This window comes from Gallus gallus, chromosome 31 (genome assembly GCF_016699485.2).
Source record: "Gallus gallus isolate bGalGal1 chromosome 31, bGalGal1.mat.broiler.GRCg7b, whole genome shotgun sequence".
Taxonomy (NCBI): Eukaryota; Metazoa; Chordata; class Aves; order Galliformes; family Phasianidae; genus Gallus; species Gallus gallus.
The window spans coordinates 529,652-543,870 of record NC_052562.1 but is presented as its reverse complement, the minus strand read 5'-3'; the positions used below and the strand labels follow the sequence as shown (position 1 = coordinate 543,870).

At 39.1% G+C, this 14,219-nt stretch overlaps 1 protein-coding gene across 5 annotated transcripts; it reads right to left on the bottom strand.

Moving 5' to 3' along the window:
- Nucleotides 1–1,874: 1,874 nt before the first annotated feature.
- LOC101748848 (butyrophilin subfamily 2 member A1-like) lies at nt 1,875–13,981 on the bottom strand. 5 transcript variants are annotated; one of them, XM_046904840.1, is made up of 14 exons: nt 13,941–13,981; nt 13,655–13,764; nt 11,765–11,916; nt 10,523–10,873; nt 9,008–9,292; nt 7,290–7,388; nt 6,893–6,919; nt 6,208–6,234; nt 5,621–5,647; nt 5,149–5,175; nt 4,812–4,838; nt 3,076–3,096; nt 2,866–2,892; nt 1,875–2,449 (listed from the first exon to the last, which is right to left on the bottom strand). In XM_046904840.1, the coding sequence occupies exons 3-14, from the start codon at nt 11,838–11,840 to the stop codon at nt 1,911–1,913; spliced, it is 1,533 nt and encodes a 510-aa protein (XP_046760796.1). In that variant the 5' UTR covers nt 11,841–11,916; nt 13,655–13,764; nt 13,941–13,981; the 3' UTR covers nt 1,875–1,910. The 5 variants fall into 5 exon arrangements, with proteins under 5 accessions (XP_046760796.1, XP_015155978.2, XP_040510176.1 ...); XM_015300492.3 differs by lacking the exon at nt 13,655–13,764 and adding an exon at nt 12,134–12,241; XM_040654242.2 differs by having other exon boundaries at nt 13,655–13,981.
- Between the last annotated feature and the right edge of the window lie 238 nt (nt 13,982–14,219).

The following is a 14,219-nucleotide window of genomic DNA, read 5'->3' as shown; positions in this document are numbered from 1 at the left end:
AAAGGCAGTTATTATGGGGCTTTGATAGGTGGGGTATCCTCATCAGGACACACGGCAGCTATCCTACTTTTCTGGAAGATTTTGGTTGTGGTGCACCCTCTTCTCCCTGCTTCTCCATAAGCACTGTTAATTATAGCCCTGACTAATGTCCCAAATAGGGCATTGTACTCCAAATGTAATTTCAGATATACTCTTGATCTGGGAATCCAACAGAGCACCTCCATTGGTCTGATGGTCAAGTACTAGAAGAGAAACCTTCCTCCACAGACTCCAGAACTCTCCTGCACTGTGTGTTTCAATGGCTGTCCTTTAACCTCCTGGAGAGCTCTTTAAAACTCACTGACAGCTTTGCGGCTGAAGTCCACAGCACTCCAGGCTGTGTTGTTTAGTTATCTACATACCTCAGGAAGAGAAATCTGAAATCAAGAACAAGTTAGCAGTGGTTAATGCTGGAATAGGCTTACTTCTGCGTATTTGCTTTGTATTCAATTAATTAATATATCCTGATGAGTTTTTATGACAGATCTTAATGACTGAGTGTTTGATTAAAGAATTATTAGGCAGCTAACTGCACTCAGGAGGTAAAGAAATAGCATGACAGTGTAACTTCTGTGGGAGCTGGTGGACAGAGTAGCTTGCTTCCTTTGAAGTAATGACTGAAAATGATTTTTGTGACATCAGTCAACCTAATATCATTGAAAAATTTACAGAAATCTCATGAGAATTTAATGCTGAGATTGAGCTGGTCCTTGAGTTCACCTAGGACCAAGAATGTCTATACAAGCAGAGATTTCAGTTTGTAATGCATCAGCAGCCATATTCTCCATTGTAATGGACAAGAGTTCCCACAGAATACTGAATATACATAAGGTAATGAAAATATCATACTGAAAACTGGGACTGAGATTGGAATGGCCAACCACATACTAGGAATGTCACAGTGCACAAAGAGGCATAAGACAAGAGAAAGGTATGCTTTTTTTGGAAGAGAGCATCAAAATTGACCCCCAAAGAATGTGATCGGCTGGGTTGATTAGTTGCATGAAATCTGGTGTAAGCTCTGATTGCTCTCTGCAGTTTGATTATTTTCAGGGAGTGATTTATCTTTCTTTCAAACATATCTACAGGATTGGCTAAGCAGCCTTTCACCCTTCTTCCTTTCCCCATCTCAGAGCAAGGACAGAGATTTAAGCTGGTGCGTTAATTCATCAAATTTTGCAGCAAACAGTAGGGATTGAGTTTAATTTTTTTCCCTTGCATACTCCATGATAACTTTGTGGGAGTATGTTAGACTGTGAGAAATTTCCCCAGTGCTAATTGGGAATCTGGATAGGAACTGTTTTTTTCAAAGGCTGAACTTAACTGAGTGCTTGGGAAGGTGAGTTAGTGCAATTCGAGATACACTGGCAATTTTCCTTCTCTTATACTTCCCTTCTGTGCCTGTTTCAGATCAGCTGAACAATAGTTCGATGCCTGCAGCTGCAGGTATGAAATGGAGATGACTTTTGTTCACTTTTATTTTCCCCCAATAATCATACTTGTTTGAATGGATTGGTTGAATAACCAAACAATTCTGATGTTCCTTTTACACTTCAAGCTTTGATTTTCTTCATACCCATTCTTCTTAGACCATTCAGAAGAAAGAATTAAGGAACTATTTTCTTTGCCTGGAATTTTTCCCATTTGTCTTTTTTTCCCCATGTTTTCCTTTTTCATTCCTCACTCCTATTATACGTATTTTAGAATTACTGACATCCTAAGATGCTGTTACCTCTCCTCCTCTCTGCTCTGACCACTTAAAAAAGCAAAACAAAACAAAACAAAATAAAGCAAACAAACAAAAAACCTTTTCACTTAAAAAAAAAAAAAAGAACTTTGATTCTATCAGACATTTTATTCAAAATTTCATTTTACAGTGGCTCCAAAGGGACAGGGGTTAATACCGAGTGGATAACAGGTGTGCCTGCCTCTCCTCCTTTGGATAAAAATGGGAAAAGCATTTCTGTAGGTTCCTGTCCAAGACTTATTGGGATTTTTACCATGGTGCTCATCTGATGAGCTTCATAGAAGTTGATTTGGTCTTCCTCTAAGTCCAAAAGCACACCAATCACTGAGTAATTCATTTCCTTCTTCTTAAGCCTAATGTTTCCCTTGATAGAGAAAATCTCTCCCCTGGATCTGTGCAGAGCCCAGTAGTCCTCCTCAGCAAGTGCCTCTTGCTCCTCTTGTTTCCCTTTCTGCCTCATGACCCCCAGCACCCAGTCCTGCTGCTGGCCCACGTCCACTTCCCAGTAGTGTTTCCCAGCTGCAAACCCTTCCTTTGCCACCAGGACAGGGACTGTGGAGGGGCTGCTCAGGCCAGCAGGTTCACATGCGTAGTCCTCAACATCTGGAGCCCCTGGCACTTGGATCTCAAGGAGTTGGCATTCAGGATTCACAGTGATGGGGACTGGAGGGGAAAATGAGAACAACCCAGTGAAGAGAGTGCTTCAGGGACCTCTGTCTTCAGGGGGAGATGGGTTGAAGCATTTGGGGATCTGAGCAGTCCCGGCATGATTTGACAAAGAATTGAAACATTTCCCCCAGACAGGGCAGGAATCAATCACATATGAACTAACAGGGCCTTGGAGTTGTCATAGCCATACTCTCCCTTGTGGCAATTCCAGGTGATCCCCTCCCTCTCCATACACTTTAAAATTAAATAATACAATAGCCACATCCAAGCCTCATTCCCTTCTAACCAAGCAAGGTGAAGGATTACTCCTATGACTCCAGCTCAGCTGTTTAGTTTCTAAGATCGCAGCATTGTCATTTCATGGTAACCTAGTCAGAGAATTTTTGCAGACTCCTTCCTTTCAGTTTTACCTGCATGGCTCCGAGCTTCCCAGAAATCTACAGAAGGGAAAGAGATAATAGAGTTTTATTATTCCATTAGGCAGTTGCAGACTTGTGAAACTAACGTACTGAAAAAGTTACCCCCATACAATCCTTGTCACCTCTGGTTCTCTATCAGTTTTGGCTTTGCTCCTCTTAACTCATCAATTCTTCTGCTTGTTATCATTTTTAATGACTTACCCAGCTCAGCTTTCAGTTTACCTGCAAGGGAAAGATATATCAATCAATAACACCTCTTTATATATTTTCATTACAGTTTTACAAAGCAGAACAACTCTCAGGCATGGAATAGGAGAGAATTCTGGAAGCTGTAGTGAGGAACATTTTTATTTATGCTATTTAAATACCAGCATCAGTGCTCCAAGGGGAGGGACACAAAGCTTGTCCTCCAGATTCCATCAACTCTGCATTTATACAGTGTACTTCAGATATGTCTTGAAAAATCCTTTAGTAAAGCAGCTGAGGGACAGCTGAAGGGCAACTTAGATGGGATCATTCAAGGAAAATTCTAGCTTTATTTCTGGACTGCATTGTGCTCTCAGAAAGGTATGTTCTTGTACTCTAAGTCTGATCTGGATGTGTCTGTGTGTCCTAACACATGATAAGGATGCCTGACTTTCCAAGAAGATAAGACAGGTCTGGGTCATCCTTAGAATGGTTCTTCTACTGAGTGGTCAGGTTATTTCTGTGGGCATTCTGGAAGCAGTTGAATCTAAAACAACCTCCCTAATAGGCTCTGGATTTTAATACAGTCCTGAAATAGATTCTTCAGAAGAGAGAAGGCCAAAAGTATATCAAAATAAACCTGTTTCTGCCCAAAAGCCGAGTAGTGGGAGCCTTTCATACAAAGATCTGGGCTAGATTTCTTGTCTGCTCCTTCACTGGAAGAGTTTGGAACTGACCTTTTTTGCTCTCCAAGAAATGCATTAACACCACAGTGGTGAAGAGTACTACATCTGCAAGTTTTCATGAACTTTCTGGAGTGCATTCAAGTCAGAGGGCTGTTCCAGCTGACTAGGAGAAATTGTTGCCTACCTTGCAGCACTCCCTGCTACCAAAACCTTGGCATGTCATCCCAGTGCAGATTCTAACCGGAATGTGACCAATTTGACTGAAGCAGCTCTAAATATTTTTCATGGCAAATAGTTCAGAAACTGAATAAAAGACTTACTGTCCCCTCAGCCTGTGAAGACAGGTGCAAAAAGATGAAATAAAGTGAAAAGCAACTGCAGGTAGTGTGAAGATAAGTTTTTATAATATATATAATTATTACAAGGACTACTCTGAAGGTAATGTCTTCTATTTTATTCTGTTGGCCCACCATGTCAGAGGCAGATGTTGCTGGAATGGCAATAGAGGTTGAACCTTCCTGCCAATATCACATTACATTTGGTTGCCATTTGACAGATGAGACACTCTGACAAACTGGCATCTGACATGGAAGTGTGTATGAAGCAAAGGCATGTGATTGAATTCCTCCGTAAAGAAATAATTGCAACCCACTGACATTAATTGACACTCACTGAATGTTTATGGAGACAAAACGGTGGATGTGAGCACAGTGAGGTGGTGGGTGATGCATTTCAGCAGTGGTAACAGCAGGAGTGGGTTACATCCACTTGTTCAGATCTTCTCTAGAATAAAATCCATTAGAAATCAGTAGTATTTGTTGTGAAGTTAGGTATGGAAACCTTGTGGCCAAGAAAATATAGTCTAGGCTAGTCATACAGTAAAGCAGCAGAACAACAACCCTGGTGAGATCTTTTTTAAAGAAAAAAACAGAACCTTGTAGGTGGATGTTTCACCATATTTGTTCACAGTCAGGGATGGCATAGACAAACTCACCTGAAGAATTGTATTATTGCTTCTAAGCTTGACAGGATAGTAAGTTATATATATAAAATGTGTTTTCTCACCAAAGCGGTCTTTGAGTTTGGATTTTTCTGAAAAATAAGAACATACATGAGTGATACAAAAACTCAAGGGAAAAACAAAACAAAACAAAAAAAAAAAGCATTTGTGAGAAATACATTATAGTTACATGCCTGTTCAGTCCTTCTGAGAACAGGCAGAGCATTCCCTCCAGTTGTAGGTAGAGAGGTAAACATCATCAATCTTTTTTGCCATCTAATCATCTCTACTAACATGTCCAAGAAGTCATTTAAACTAAAACCAAGCTAATTAAATAAAGCAGTTTAGTCCATTGTGTCTAAACTGCATCCATCCCCAGTTACTTAAGAAAATGAGATTTACCTCTTCGATTTGTGGCTTTCTCTTGTTCTGATCAGTTCAGCACATAGAATGAAAGAAAAAAAATAACACAAATAAATGGGGTAATTATTGGATATAATGTTACTAAATGGATGTTACTAATAATGTTTCTATTACACTTTATATGGATAGACTTTCCATAAAGTTTCACTGTTACACCTGTGTAAATATTTTGAAAAAACACTCTTAATATTAGACTGTTTTACAACTAGGCACACATGCACAAAATCTACAATGCTTAGTTTCCTTATTATCTTTGGAGATTTTTAGATGAATACAATCCAGTTCAGTTGAATCACATTAAAGAGTGCTATCAAGACATACAATCACAACAAAACCAAGTAACAACAACAAAAAAATTAATAAAAAATAAAAACAAATCAGAAAATCCTCCAAATAATCATAACTCCAATGCAAAGGCATAATATTTAATGAATAACAAAAAGCATCTTACCTAACATTGACTTCAGTTGTTTGTTTTCTAGAAAAGACAATACACAGATCCCAATGTATCAGACAGAATGGTTCAAGAATATAAATATGCAAACTGCAAAACCACAGAGCATGTGTGTCCTTGAAGCTTGGCTACTTTCATTGTACTGTCAACTGCTTTAAGTAGGTGTAAATCCAGAGGAAACCAAATAATGCATCCATGAATGAATCACAATATTTTAACTGTATTAGATGTAGGTAACTGATAAAGTTTGAGCAAGGTGGAAAGACATTTTATTTGTACTGCTGGTAGATGGAACACCTCCCTACGAGGACAGACTGAGAGAGTTGGAGTTGTGCAGCCTGGAGAAGAGAAGGCTCCAATTAGCTCTGGGGGGGGGGCTGTCAGTATCTAAATGGGGCTATAAAAAAAAGAACAGGACAGATTGTTTAGCAGGGTTTGCTGTGATAGGACAAGGAAAATTCATTTCAAACCAGAAGAGTAGAAGAGAGATATTCAGATTGGATACAGGGAAGAACTTTTTTAATAGTAAAGTTGTTGAGGCACTGGCACAATTTAGTATCATTTCAAATGCAAAGGGATTTTACCTTCTTCTATCTTTCTCTTCAGTTTTACTAAAAAACAAAGAAAATTAGATCATCATGTTAGCTTTTCTTATCTTACTTATCCTACAACAGTGGACTTTATGTGTGAATAGAAATAAATGGGGTTAAAAGTTAAATTTAATTTAACCTAGTATGTTTTCCAAGGCTCCTTGTTTGTCCTAGTGTTCCAGACCAAGAGACATATCATTTCTAATAGTTACACACACACACAAAAGGGAAGATGTATGAAGAGCTGCTTAAGTCACTTGGTTTGTTTAGACTAGAGAAGAGGAGCCTGAGGGAAGACCTCATCACTGTCTATTTTTTAAAAATCTGAGGAATCTCTTTTAAAAAATCTGAGGAACGCTTCTGATACTTCAAATAACTTCTACAGGATCAGACAGGAAGTTTGACTAGGAATGGGAGAAAATGTCAATCAAGTATCAGTCTGCATATAGTAATGTCTAGAGCTTAATGAATGCAGGGAACAGACTGTTGATAAAATACAGATGAAAAAACTCATGCAGGATATTGTTATACTGTGTGGTACAAAACTAAAGTGAAAAACTATAAGACATTTGACTATAATTAGAATTGCTAGATAGTCCATAAATATTTCTTTTATTTAAATATAAATAACTCTTACACTCTTCAAAGTGTCATGCTCTTCATCTTCATCATCTCTTACCTGAATTAATTGCTTTCTTCTGGTTACCTTGGTAACAACAACAAAACAAACAAAAAAGAAGAATATGACTTTTGTAGAATAATACTGAGAGTGATCATTTCTCTGATATTTCTCTAGTGTCATGGGTAACTCTCTGGAATTATGTCTCTAATGAATATGGGTCTTAGACATGTAGTTTAGCTCATAGAGAGACCTAACATCTGAGGTATGGACATGCAATTTGTCTTCCTACTTGTTCAGCCCATGTACTTCCCCACTCTTGTATTGTTCTTCCATTTCCTGAATTCAGTCATGAAATAACCACTGGTCATTTTGATCGTAAGCTTTTGTTACAATCATGAATTGCAATATGATAATTCTGTACATTAATTGAAAGAATATATGAAGAAATACTTACTTTTCAGCTTAAAAAATACAGCACAAATTAGAACTACGATAACACATAAAATTACCAGGTAGGCAACCAGCGACTTTGAAATGGAGGGGAAAAAAATATCTGTAAAAATGAAAAAAAGGTGTATTATATTAATGAGTTAAATAAAAAGACAATTGTAACTCAGGATGTAGTCAAGGAGATGGTGAGTTTGTATTTTTCTTTAATTTTCCTAGTAATACTGCTGAAGTCTAAGAGATTAGTATATGGGCAGCAGTAAATCAGGCAGAGTCTTTCTGTGGGTACCAGACTTGTAAGGTCAAATCAGACATCTGAGATGTGGAGAAAGGTTTGCGTAGTTCATAAATCTTAAGAAAGGCAGCAGTACTGTCTCTTCTTTTTTTCCCCACAACTGTGTTGCATTTCATACTAAACTGACCGCAAAGCAGGCGATATAAAGGAGGAAGTCATCAATGCTGAGCATGAGAGAAACATTCTCTCCTAATGTATTTGACAAAAGGAATATCTGACTCATGCTGCAGAGTATAGCGCATAAACATGGAAAAGCAATAGGATTTCAAACATTACCCACTTCCTTCCTTCCTTCCTTCCTTCCTTCCTTCCTTCCTTCCTTCCTTCCTTCCTTCCTTCCTTCCTCCCTTCCTCCCTTCCTCCCTTCCTCCCTTCCTCCCTTCCTCCCTTCCTCCCTTCCTCCCTTCCTCCCTTCCTCCCTTCCTCCCTTCCTCCCTTCCTCCCTTCCTCCCTTCCTCCCTTCCTCCCTTCCTCCCTTCCTTCCTTCCTCCCTTCCTCCCTTCCTCCCTTCCTTCCTTCCTCCCTTCCTCCCTTCCTCCCTTCCTCCCTTCCTCCCTTCCTTTCTCTCTTTCTCTCTTTCTCTCTTTCTCTCTTTCTTTCTTATTGTCTCTTCCCAAGTCTCTCCACATTCAGTTTTTCTGGGATTTCTTCATGCCATCCTGGAAGAGAGTTTACTTGCACTCTTCTTCAAGACAACTGTCCTTCACACAGGTTCCCATTCCAGACTGTGCATTGGCTCTGTGGTAATGAATTTCTTTTTAGGGTCCAGCCCTGCCAGACTTGTTTGAAACTACCTAATGCCTGCCTATTTACTCAACAAACAGAGATGTGTGAAGTGCTACAAAGCGCAGGAAAACATAACATGGTCCACCATACAATGATTAAAATGTAAGGAGTGTATTAAAAAGAGTAAAGGTAAAAAACAAGAATAAAAGTATTTGTGAGCTATTGAAACTCCCCTGAACATCTTTTGTTTTGTTTTGTTTTTAGTTATGCTCTGTGAAGCCCATCTTTGCACATCTTATCAGGTGGTCAGGTAATGGTCTAGATAATAAAATCCTGTAGAATGTTCAGCCATAACTAAGGAAATATGGCATTTTCAAATGTACGTACAGTAGGATTTTTAATTCATTTTAATTCAGCTCCAGCAACTGACATCTCTAAATGTGAACCAGGGAACACACAAAGTTTTGTTACTATCTGACTCTTTTTGTTTGTTTTTTAAGGAGAAAATGATTCATTGGATACCACCAGAAGAGACCATGTGCTAAACTAGAAATAAAGGTTGAAGAAGACTGCAGCTCTCGTGACCTTTTATCCAACAGTTGTTCTGGGACTATATTTTTGGGTCAGCTCATGACATAAAAATGGGACACACACCATTTTTCCTATCTTTTTAATCTTACAAGCAGGTGACTCTGCTCACTCACCTGAAATCAGGACTCGGGACTCACTCATTGTCTTTAACAGATTGTTAACTATCCTGCATGAGACTTCCATGTCAGATCCTGGTATTAGGTTCATGGAACTTAGGACACTGTATAGGCCTGAAGGCATCATCATTACTTTTGTGGTTGATAGTTCCTTCCTAATCTGTCCTTGGCCATCCAACCAGATCACTTCAGGTTTAGGAAACCACCCATCTGCTTGGCAGGTGAGGACAATGCCCTGTTTCCTGGGACTCCTTAGCAAAATGGAAGGCACACCACCTTTAGCTAAGAAGAAAAAAATTTTCTGGTTTATAAGAACATCATAAGAATTCAACACTTTATATATATGTATATATATAAAGTGTTATATATATATATAGTGCAATATTCTTATATATTGCATTATATATTAAATATATGTATAGAACTATGAAAGTACATGGAAAGACTTTTCTCTCTTCTCTCTCTGACAGTGACTTGGACCCTGAAGTTACTTTCTTCATGGATATTAATTCAGTGTCTTTCAGATTAAGAGTAAAGAATGACTTAATAGAGATTACAATATACAGGGCTATCTGGGGACTGCTGGTCCTGAATGATGTTTCCAGTGGAATTTCCCAGTATTTGGTGAAAAACATAAAAACCTCATAAAATGAAGAAAATTGGTGAATTACAGGAAGCCTGTGAACAACTAGTGAAATCTGTCCATGAAAACAGAGCATGTTAGAGTCTCAGGTTAACTATTTTAGGTAAAATTCATACTGACATAGTGAAAAAATAAAAAGAAAAACATATTGTTTGTATTCACAGACTCAGATGACTAAATTACAGTGTTACATAGATGTTAAACCTTTGCTTCATCTGGAATTAACTATGAAGACATCTTGAGAAGAATCTGGCTGCAATTTTTAAAAGATTTTTTAAGAGAAATTGCATCCAGTGTAGCAGAGAAAGAAAGGAAAAATGTGCCCAATTCTAAGCCAACCACATTAGTAAAAGCTACCAGTGAAGATGGTATCTATTAATATACTGAAATTGAAATAGGAGTATTGTCCACTGCTTTGTTTTCCTGATACGGACAAGGGAAGCAGTGAAGTACTGGGATGAAACCAATTGATTGTACCAATCCCAATTGATATAATCATAGAGAGAGACTGAACAATAGGTTCAGTAATGGTTGATTGCAGAGTAGAAACCTAAACTTAGCTGAATAATAACAGAGTTTTCTAAACTTGCTGTCTAGGCTTCCACTGAACTTGAAGGGAGCTTGTACTTCCAGGTCACATAAAGGTGCATGTATTTGGTACCTAAACATAGGTATCTCAAGATAAATCTGTCCTCACATAGTCTGAGATAGGCATTCATTTAGAGAAAGCTAACACAAATCAAACATTCTTCCATGAAGACAATTTATCAATCAAATTATGTTAAAATTACATTTCTCTCTGTCAGTGTTGAATATGTATATTTCTATTCATCTCCATCTTTGAATAACATGAGAGAATGGCCACTAACCTGCTACTTGCAACTCAATCAACACATCATGGTACTCATCATTGAAAGAGACCACACAAGTATACAATCCTTTGTCAGAACTCCTGATGTTCTTCAAGTGCAGAGACATGTTTCCAGCTTCAAATTCACTGTGGAACAGTTCTGTTCTGCCTTGATATCTCTCATCTTGCTTTTCATTTTTATTTTTTCCATTGTACGTGATCACTGTTATTTTTTCGGACTGTCCATTAAATATCCACTGGACAGAGAATATCTCAGGAATTTTCTCTGCTACCACATAACAAGGCAGAATGACCGCTTCTCCAATGACTCCAGTGATGGAACTACTAGGAGGATAGCTAATAAACTGACCTGTGGAGAGTCAAAATGGCAGCTGTTTTCATTTGTCCATATCACATTTTACTTGGCACTACATCAGTCAATGAATTGAACTAATATCACTATCAACGGAAAAGGAATCTAGAAGAAAAATAGAAAATAGCATGGCAGAGTGCTTAGATGAACAATATTCCCATTCATCAGTTTTCTGAAGATGAGCTTAAGAACGTTCATGGCCATTAAGTGATGGAAATTGAGAAATCACAGAAAGAAAGATGAAAATTGACCAGTCTGTCAGAGATCCAACATAGGATGCAGGAACTATATAACAGAAAAATGAAGGTGGGATTCAATTTTTCAGACAGTAGTACCTAGTATCATTTAGAAAGTGATATCATATGCATCTGATCTGCCACTTCCATGTCAATCATCTAATTGAATACCTTGTCAGTGGAGATCTAGCTAATTGTTCCATTCATTGTACAGTCAACAGTGAGTTTGTTCATTGAACATAGTATAGTTTCTTGAACACTCACATTTCATGACCTGAGACATCAGGACTGGTAGAAGTGACTCAGGATATATGTTGGGTATGTGGAAAAACACAGATCACAGCCTGAATGGGTGACTAGTGCAGAGAAAGATCTTGTGTTAGCTTGGGAACACAAGTAAACAGCCTCAGCCTGCACTTCAGCATGTATCTAGAAGGAATTTGATTGTGGGAAACTGCCCTGTAGCTGTAACTAAGAATCCTTGCTTTCTGTGTATGACCTTACTTATCCTGATATGTGTTGTTTTATTGTCTCCCACTGTTAACTAAGTTAAAAAGAAATAAAGTGTGTGTTCATTATTTATTACCTTTATGTGAACTTAGGCATTATTAAGCTACTTTATTAAAATATATTTAAAATAGAACTATTTTACCTGTAATCAAGCACAATAGGTGTTGAAAAGTCAGTATATGGAAAGGTGTCAGCCGCCAAGAGGGGAAACGCAACATTATCCAGGTTTCTTAATCATCAACACAACCAAAAATAAATCTTCCAGATCAAATTCCTGTGGGACTCCAATGGTCTCTTCATATGTGCAATGTAAAATAACAAGCATTAATGCAAATGTAACATAATGAGGAAAAGTATGAACAAAGATTACATTGTGTTGGATGCAGTCAAAGACAAAGATGTTTGCAGGGCATCTGTCTTCCTTTACACATCTCCCTATCAAATTCAACTACTTAATGTAAATGGTTCAAAAGAAGTACGATCTTTGCTCTGTTCGGTTGTCCATGCTTACCTTTGTCTTTCAGAATCTCTATTACCTTCCTTGGCAATATTTTCCTTTCAGTGAGGAGTTAAAATTATTTTATCTTTTGTTTGCAGCAAAAAGCTCTTTTTCTTCTTTCTTTCTTAATGAAAACAAAACAAAACAAAACAAAACAAAACCACCTTCATGGATAAATTCCTAAGCAAAGTGTTACTATACCAATCACCCTGTTGACTTCCATGAGCATTTTAAGGAGAAACTTGTGATTTAACAAAGGTAACTCTTTCTAACTTCTCTCAAAGAACTTGGTTTTTGAAGTAATAGAATCATAGAATCATAGAATCACCAAGGTTGGAAAAGACCCACAGGATCACTCAGTCCAGCCATCTAGTTTAGTTCTCACTAAACCATGTCCCTCAGAACAACGTCCAAACGTTCCTTGAACACCTCCAGGGTCGGTGACTCCATCACCTCTCTGGGCAGCCCATTCCAGTGCCTGACCACCCTTTCAGACAAGTAGTATTTCCTAATGTCCAGCCTGAACCTTCCCTGGTGCAGCTTGAAGCCATTCCCTCTAGTCCTATCACTAGTTACACGAGAGAAGAGGCTGACACAGCTCACTACAACCTCCCTTCAGGTAGTTATAGAGAGCAATAACGTCTCCCCTGAGACTCCTTTTCTCCAGACTGAACAATCCCAGATCCTTCAGCCGCTCCTCATAAGGCCTGTGCTCCAGACCCCTTACCAGCTTTGTTGCCCTTCTCTGGACACCCTCCAGGGCCTCAATGTCTTTCTTGCAGTGAGGGGCCCAAAACTGGACACAGTACTCGAGGTGCAGCCTCACCAGTGCTGAGTACAGCAGGACAATCACTTCCCTGTTCCTGCTGGCAACACTGTTTCTGATGCAAGCCAGGATGCCATTGGCCTCCTTGGCCATGTTCAGTTGAGCAGCAATCAATACCCCCAGGTCCATTTCCTCTTCACAGTCTTCCAGCCACTCTGCCCCAAGCCTGTGGTATTGCCTGGGGTTGTTTTGGCCAGTGTGCAGGACCCGGCATTTGGTCCTGTTGAACCTCATCCCAATGGCTTCAGCCCAGCTATCCAGCCTGTCCAGATCCCTCCGTAGGGCCTTGCTACCCCCAGACAGATCGACACTTACAGCCAACTTGGTGTCATCTGCAAACTTACTGAGGGTGCACTCAATGCCCTCATCCAGGTCATCAATAGGATATTGAAGAGGACAGGCCCCAGCACTGACCCCTGGGGAACACCACTCATGACCGGTCACCAGCTGGATTCAACTGCATTCACCACCACTGTCTGGGCCCAGCCCTCCAGCCACTTCCTTATTCAGCCAAGAGTGTACCTGTCCAAGCCACGGACTGCCAGCTTCTGCAGGAGAATACTGTGGGAGACAGTGCCAAAGGCTTTGCTGAAGTCTAGGTAGACTACATCAACAGCCTTTCCCTCATCCACCAGACAGGTCACTAGATCATAGAAAGAGATCAGGTTGGTCAAGTGGGACCTAACCCAGACCAATAATATACTCACAGTAAAGATTAATTGGTGTCGGGTCTTCAAATCTCACTAATTGGAGATAAAACATTTCGTGCTCTCCTCTACTTCTCTGCATACTTTTCTTTTTCTCACATTTCCAGTAACTGATAAAATCAAGTATTGTCAAAGGGTAGCATTCCCACCCAAATAACAATGCAACTACAACAGGCAGGTTCGTGTCTCTCAGTGCAATCCATTAAATCTACAGCAATTAATTCCAGTATCATTATAAATGCAGGGGATTTTCTTTATGGTTTTAGAAAAAAATATAATTTCTTACCTGAATAGAACGAACCTTAAGACTTCTGTAAGGGATATGGTAGTTTTGAACCTTTGTCCTTATATCTTTATTACCAGGGAAACTTGTGATTGCATTTTTAACATCCAATAGGATAGAGAGGCTTAACCAGCCTAATTGGGAAAGATGTAAATGTCAAAATTTATGTCAAAAAATGTCAAGACAAAAATATCTTCTTGCTTCCTGATCCACTACCATACACTAGGGCAAACAAGGTAGAGATATCCCTCCTCATTCCCCTGTGCAAACCAGTTCTCTCTT